The 8,272-nt window shown below is 35.4% G+C and overlaps 1 protein-coding gene across 1 annotated transcript; it reads right to left on the bottom strand.

Moving 5' to 3' along the window:
* Window positions 1-1,616: 1,616 nt before the first annotated feature.
* On the bottom strand, window positions 1,617-6,138 carry LOC122010907 (beta-carotene isomerase D27, chloroplastic-like). The gene is made up of 7 exons (XM_042567377.1): window positions 5,821-6,138; window positions 5,491-5,630; window positions 4,689-4,781; window positions 4,539-4,600; window positions 4,342-4,448; window positions 2,067-2,156; window positions 1,617-1,985 (listed from the first exon to the last, which is right to left on the bottom strand). The coding sequence occupies exons 1-7, from the start codon at window positions 6,095-6,097 to the stop codon at window positions 1,948-1,950; spliced, it is 807 nt and encodes a 268-aa protein (XP_042423311.1). The 5' UTR covers window positions 6,098-6,138; the 3' UTR covers window positions 1,617-1,947.
* Window positions 6,139-8,272: the final 2,134 nt, after the last annotated feature.

The following is an 8,272-nucleotide window of genomic DNA, read 5'->3' as shown; positions in this document are numbered from 1 at the left end:
CAAATTTGCATAATTTTCTGACTTTAATTTAACTCGACAATTTTTTCTAATATGACTGAGTTTGCCGCACCTATAACATTTGAACGTCTTCTTAGGTGCATTTGAATGATCTGGAGTACTTTCTTCTATCTTACCCTTTCCTTTATAAAAATTACCTTTTTTAACAAACAAGGCACTCTTTGGCTCTTCCTTAATACTCGTTGTAGCCATTTGCTTGGCCAATGATTCCTGCGACGAGAGAAGATTTTCAAGTTCTTCTAGTGATGGTTGTTGAGCCCATCCTTGAATTGAAGTGATAAACAGGGTATACTCAGGTTGAAGACCACGAATAATATATCGCTTCTTTCTTGCTTCCGAGATTCGTTCTTCAGGATTTATAAGAGAGATTTCTGAACATAAATTTTTTACTTTGAGAAAATATTCAGAAATAGAGATACCTTCTTGCTTCGTAACTGCCAACTCATTTTCGAGCATTTGCAACCGAGCCTCATTCTTTTTATTGAACAATCGATCGAGAGTTTGCCAAATTTCACGAGCAGACTCACATCCGATTATATGCTCAAATATTCCATGAGAAATGGATCTCTTCAAAACAAATTCTGCCTTAGCATTTTGTTGCTTCCATTTCTTAAACGCTTCTGCATTTTCGATGATATTTGCCGGAGTGACAACTCCATTAGTGGAAACGACATCCCACAAATCTTCACCGACTAGATACGACTCCATACACGTCTTCCAGATCCGGTAGTTGGACTGATTCAACAATTCCAAACCAAGTCCCGCTACACGACCAGTGTCTTCCATATCGAGAGAGCAATAACCTTCTTCACGAAAATAACCAAAGCTCTGATACCATGTAGAGAAAACCAGAATCGACGAAACTTCTGTCACTCCAAGAATATCGAAGTGACTTACCGTGAAGAAGCTCTTGATATGAAGAAATTTTAAGAGATAAAAAACTGGACGATGGAATAATAAAAACTCTCTTGCTTTCAAAATCAGAAACGAAGGAGCCTATAAATAGGCTTTACAAACTATCGCTAGATCCTATAAAATAGGATCACGTAAGACCAGATCCTATAAATTAGGATCACAAAGATAAATTCTAATCACCTAAAGACTCGGACAAGATTATCCTAATTAAAGACTCGGACAATGATTAACCTTTCAAATTATAAAATAAAATATTTAAATCTTAACTAAAAAATTACGAATCAAAAAATAAAACATCACTTTATAATTCAACAGTCTCACCACCTCATTATGAGAGGTTAGGGCAGTGCCTGTACAGACAGGGTGAAATTTACCACCCACTTGATCAATAATTTGTGTGTTGAATTCCTCAGAATTTTAGTGGAGCATCTAAGTCATTTCAGATCGATACAACTTGCTCATTTATTTCAACTAGACGTAGACGTTAGCCAACGTTCCATTATGCTTCCACTAAGAATCATCTGGTCGAAATAATGAGCTCAGCTACTCAGAAAAAATGATCCGACACTGTTGGAGCCTCTACCACAGATGGTTTTTTTTAATAACTTCTTGTTGCCTATTTTGAAACATCAATATACATGTTTTGACTTTGAATTACCCCATTATATGCTTGTCATGTCATTTAGTAAGGGAGTCAAAGAATCATGTATGGATATTTCATAATTGGCTTCTTGTTGAATCACTAGATTCCATGTTGCGATTCTTCAGAAGCCAACAATCATCATAACCTCGCATTAGAAATTTTAGATAGAAGAACCAAGACCAACACCTTTTTATTTTCCACCACATAATTACTAAAAGCAACAGCAGAACACATTGGCTATACTGATACGGATCTGGAAATGGAATCACTGTTCAGTTGACAGGAAAAATTTCCAGCAGTGGAGACTTCCAAATGAACTACATACTGACAGCTTTGAAATCCCTCTGGTATGTATCATCAATCATCATCCACTAGGAGCAGTTCACTCCATGTGTCTGCTTTGCTATGCCTGCAAAAAAAAAAAAACACTAAATAGCTAGAAATTAAGGATGCTTCACTCTTGTTTACATTCTTGGATTAAGGTTATTACATGATTTGCGATAGCATGGTTGTTTCAGTGAGGGATCATCAATCGGTGCTTGCTGACCAAAGATCATCTCACAACTCATGTCTTCAAAATCTGGAATTAAGCATCATTAGAATATGGGCCATTACTAGCTGATAAGCATCTACAAGAGAACTATTGCAGTGTGGAGAAAAACTTTCACATTTCTTATGACTATAGTAAAGTACGCATCATTACGAATCAGATGCTCTATGGATCATTTAAACTTGATTGATTTGAATCTTTTGTGAACTATTGGTCATTATTCATGGTTGGTCATATAGATATCATGATGCCTGAACCTACGACGTTTAACATGAATACTGAATTTTTGACCGTGTAGTGCTTGTTACTGAGGAATGAGATTTGACGTTACTGGTGTTCTGTCCACTTCATTTGGAAATGGGCGTCCTTGAAGCAGCCATTTGAAAAGAAGTGATGGAATTGAATGTTTCTTCTCAGATGCCAAATTGAATGGATGAATAGCACAACTATGGCCTATGAGATCCAGCTTACTCATTGCATGGAGGACTCCAGGCACGTAGGCTCCTCGACGTGAAGCATTTAATACTCCTTTTGTGGATCTCGGTTCCTTGGTCTTGTTCCCCAAATGGTTGCCCTGTGGTCCTTGTTCTTTCATTTTTTTTCTTTCTACTCTTTTTTTTTCTTCTTTCTGAAATTAATTCGTGCATCGACAGTGTTTGGTGCTGTCCTACTTTCCCTTGTATAGCAAACAAAAGTTTCTAAGCCCTTCCCACATTCTTCTTTATGAAATTGTTGGTGAGATTTGGGTCAGAAATTTTCGAATCATAAGTTTGGTGATTGGCTCGTGGGAAAGTATTTCTCCATATTTTCTATCATAGATCCCTTATATGTTTGATAAGGTGAGTATTTTAGTTCTCTTATATAAGAACAAAGAAAATATATAAACTTGTGTAAATTATAGGAGTATTAAACTATCATGAAACTTTGAAAAAGAGTAACAAAAAAAAGATTAACAAAGGAGACCATTATGATCAAAAATCAATTTGGGTTCATGGTTCATGCTAGAAGGTTGACAATAGAAGTTATATATATTCTCAGACAACTAATTGAAAAGTATCCAAAATAAAAACAATATCTACACATGACATTCATTAACTTAGAAAAAATTTATGATAGAGTCCCAAAAGAAATTATATGGGAAAATTTAGAAAAGAGAGGTGTTAGTGTAACGTATATTGAACTAATTAAAGATATGTATAAAAATGTAACGACCAAAGTAAAGACTTTAGGTGGATTAAATAAATCATTTCTAATAAAAATAAAGTTACATCAAGGATCAACTCCAAGTCCCTATCTTTTTACACTAATCATATGGACAAAGTCACTGGACACGGTACTGTAGTACATGCTGTTTATATATGATATTATTGTAATAGATGAAACACGTGAAGAAAAAAATATTAAACTAAAATTATGGCGAGAAGTATTAGAAGTAAATGGTTTTAGACTTAGTAAAGTAAAAAATGGAATATATAAAATTTAAGTTTAGTAATATTAGACGCAATGAGATAATTGTTAAGATAGAGGATGACGAGTTGTCTGGAATGGAAAGATTTAAGTAGTTAAAATCATTTTTATAAAATGATAGAGGGATTAAGAGAAATGTCTTACATATAATACAAACAGGATGATTGAAATAAAGGTTAGCGTCGGGTGTTTTATATGATCGTAAAATACCTCTAAAACTTAAAAGGAAGTTTTACAAAATGGTGGCTAGACTTTCTATGTTATATAACACTTAATATTAGACTACGACTCGAGTATGTGAGTAGAAGATGAAAGTTGCAGAGATGAGGATGTTAAGGTAGATGTGTAGACATATGAAGATAGATAAAATAAGAAATGAGAGTATTAGAGAGAAAGTCAAAGTTGTATCTATTAAGAGAAAACTCTAAGAGAAACAATTAAGATGGTACAGACATGTACTTAGACGAAAAATAAATGCCCCAGTTAGTTGATGTGAAACTATGATAAATACGCATATCAAACAAGTAAGAGGAAGACCAACAAATACTTAGTTAGCAATAACAATAAAATAAAATAGAATTTATTTAAATATATATGATGATATAATAGGACATAGAATGCAATGACATATAAAGATTCATATAACCGATCTTATCTAATAGGATATGACTTAGTTGGTGTTATCATAGATCCAATAAGTCAACCATATATGATGTTATGATCGAAAATGAGTTTATAAGGAATATACTTGGATTCATATAGACTGGCATTCCAAGTGAATCCTGGATGAAGCTTTGACATGGGATCTTGCATAAGTTTGTGCACATCCCCACACAGTTGGTGCTCTCAAGAAACCTACAAGAAATAATGAACACGTATGGCATACCATATTTACACACAGAATTTGTCTTTGGCTCATCTTTATGGATAACAGTAGAAGAGTACCTGCATTTAGGGATGTATACCACATTTTTCTCTGTTTTCCCTTTGACTTCTGATTCCCTGACCTTGCTCAAACAAGAAGAATCACTCTCATTTTAGTTCTGGGGGATTCAACGTTACTGCATATTTGAGTAATTTAAGAAGATCATGTACCTCGCAGGGGCCAATTAGCCATGGGAAGAACAATGTAGTGAAAGCTGCAAAGAATTCTCTTGTAAACGTGGACGGAGGCAATAAAATCTTTATCTGCCGTGACAAGAGACAAGAGCACAGACTTTCCATTAGCAATCAGGTAACGCAGAAGGCATAGATTTATGAGCTGTGATTCCATCTGTCTGTGTCAGGGATTTTAGTTCATATGTTTTTTTTCTCTTTTTTTTTATCAATAAACAAAACAATAGGATACATTTTTTATTCTAAGAATCCATTAAATTGCCAAGATCTATATTTTAAGTATTCTTTGCAATTTCAGAGCCTTCAAGTTTCTTGAATGCCATGTTTACTTAGCCTGATTTGGGTGAGAATAAAATAGCAAGAGAAATTAATTATTTTTTTAAAAAAAATTCTATTTCTTTTATTTTTGCCTAAGTAAGCACGGCATAATGGATCAAAATAGTGTTTAACTTTGTGTATTTTGGTCTAACAACTATTTACTGATTGACTTTGTATATTCTCCAATTGACATCCATTGCGTGACCATCTCTGTCAAAGTTTTCTTTTAAGCACTCAATATTATTTATATCATTGTGTGTATTACCTGCATGGCTTAGCTTGTATTCAGAAGATGTGTTTAAGATAATAATTATAAATCTTGATACAAGAAAACAAAATTTTGCATAATTGTTCTCTTTAAAACTGCATAGTATTTTTATAACACAGTGCCTTTGACGAAAACCTTTTTTTTTCTCCTTAGAAAACCATGACAAGAATGTTGGAAACAGGAAAGCTCACTTGCCATTGTCAGTATGGCGACTGGGAAGGCCTTCTGCAGAGTTTGGATCACTAGATTCTGCTGCGCTTTTGTTCCATGCTTCTTGGAGATCATGACTGCTGCCTCAACCAGTCCCTCGTATCCTTGCTTCTTGTTGCTTGTCCCTGTGATTCAAACCACCAGTCTCCAAGGTTATTTTCTCCATAATAAAACCTACTAGAAAAAAGTTTGTTAATTCTTGTCATGCTTTTTTATTGTTTTCCTTCACTCTTTCCTATGGTGCAATCAAGAGGAAGAACAGGACCATCTTTAATTATTAATTTGATCTGTTGTTGAATCCTAATAATAACAAACCTGTTGTTGCTTGGATGGCTTTTGTCAGGTAATGGATGGCTAGGAGGTCGAACCAGTTATCTTTGTACTTATAACTCTCTTTGTTGTCTCCCTTTATCGGCACTAGCAACGCCCTCATCTCGTCTGTCGTCGATAGAGTTGTGTATATGGCCGGTCTGTGCGGTATCACGGTTGCTGATACCATCATCGGTTTTCGACTCGCTCTCCGATTGCCCGACTCTGATCCTCTTCTCGGAAAGCATTTAGTCCCTCCATCACCAAGATGACTAGCTTTCATTGTGTTTGTGCGTATGTAAATTAAAGAAGAGTTGTATACAAATGTGTAGGAGGAGGAGAACCTAAGGAGCTATATATAATACTTCTTTTGTTGGTGGAATAATATTTATTCATAATTAATTGATCCGAGTAATTGACTCGTAGAGATCCAGTGGCGGGACCTTGTGTTGCCTTGTGGGGATGTATGTTCATGTAGCCATTCATTTGGTAGGAGGTATCATCACTTTGCCCATGAGAAAAACATTTTATCATTTCCTCAAACAATAATTTAAACTTGAAAGATTAAAAAATAAATAAAATCATTGATGCGATTCATTCTTGATAATAAAATAACTATCTTAGATGAAGAATTGTATGTTTGGATAGTTTGATTCTTTGTACAAGTTGATGTCTGTAGTGTAGTCATTGGCATTAAATAGGTAACTTTGGAATGAAATTTAACAAGCAGATGTGGAGAAGGAAGCTTGAGTTTGATTTTCGTCTGTTACCACTAAATGAGCTATTGGAGGATTACACCATTAGCAAGTTCATTTGGCCTCTGTGTTGCTTTGAAAATGTGCTGTTGCAAGAGGGTGAGGAGTTCTGAATTCTGATCATGGAGTGGGCGGTGGTGGTCGGTCAATATGGGGAGAACAATGGGAGTTGTGATCACTTCAAACCAAGTGGCCATGGGACAAAAGGGTACGACATGGTGGGAAGAGCAGAGCAGGGCCGCATGGGAACAGTGGGATCACACGGCCGGGGGTGAGTGGCAAATGGCTCAGGATGAAAGCACAAAGTGTGGTACGAGCAGCAATGGCCAGCCAGCACTGGGAGATACAAGTGGAAAAACAGCAAATCCACTCTTGGCCTCGAGCACCCTTTCTTGGAAACTCTGAGTTAGAAACACGATCGAAATGAGATAGAATGAAGCATGAAAGTGTTAAGAAACAACTTAACTTCCGGCGATATATACTCGGCCTATTAAACAAGAGAGTTCTGTCTCCTTGTTACTTAGTGTTGAAGGATGTGCTCTCTCTCCTTCTTCGACAAAAATGGAGATGGTTTAATTAGTTCCTTGCACTTTGCTCCGTTTCTTTCTTGTACCTTGATTCTCTCTTTCTCTCTCTCAATTTTTGGTATATTGCTTCACATTTTTTGGTAATTGACATTCTCTTTACGACATGAATTAGTTTTTAGTCATTTTAGATCATTAAGAAATGATGAATCTTTGCCCTTTTTACCGTGGAAATAAATCTCAGGTTGCATCACAATTGAAGAACTGGCCAGGGTTATTCGGTCATTGGAACGTGATGTGATGAGGGGGAAGCCTATTTGACACGGGGTCAATTATTAGGGTGAAAGTCAAAGTTAAGATGGTCAACACCCAACGCTCAGGTGCCAGAGGGCCAAACGAAAAATAATTACAATGGTCGGTCTGTTAGAGTGTATACTGAAAGCCTAAGCTTTTGTAGACATTTATTTTGAATTATAAAGAATCACATTTGGTCAAATTATCTACATTTATTTATAGTTGTTCAATTAATTTATATTGTAGATAACATAGTATGTGGTGTCACATACAGAAGATAATGTTATCAGTACCTTATAAATTATAAACAGTAGCTCACGACAAAGATGGAAAGAAACAAACCGTTGGAAGGTCGTAGTGTAATTAGGAATTAGTTTATCTTAACTATATAATTACACTAGTACACTTAGAGTGTATTGAGTAGGACCATTAGAGGTCGTTTCTTTTATACTGACTTCATAAAGAAACAAAGACCTCAGTTATTATGGAAGTGTATGCTCTTAATCCTAATATAATAACAAGCATATATATTTGATATTTATTTCTTTAATTTATCAATGGGTGATTTTAGTTCGATAAATCAATAAACCCGATAAGTTGGGAAATGATATCACTTATAGTGTGTGTTGTTGATTATAGAAGGAAACTGTGTCCTAGTGATCTAGGTTGATAATATCCTCAAGAGGAGCTCATAAGGATTGTCATGTTAAACCCTGCAGGTGGACTTAGTTCGACATGACGATAAAGTTGAGTGGTACTATTCTTGGACTAAGATATTAATTAAATGAGTTGTTAGTAACTCACTTAATTAGTGGACATTCGACATCTTAAACACAGGGAGACTAACACACTCATAATAAGAAGGAGCCCAAAAATGTAATTTGG

The sequence above is a fragment of the Zingiber officinale genome, chromosome 1A (assembly GCF_018446385.1).
Source record: "Zingiber officinale cultivar Zhangliang chromosome 1A, Zo_v1.1, whole genome shotgun sequence".
Lineage (NCBI taxonomy): Eukaryota > Viridiplantae > Streptophyta > Magnoliopsida > Zingiberales > Zingiberaceae > Zingiber > Zingiber officinale.
This window is presented reverse-complemented; position numbering and strand designations above follow the sequence as displayed.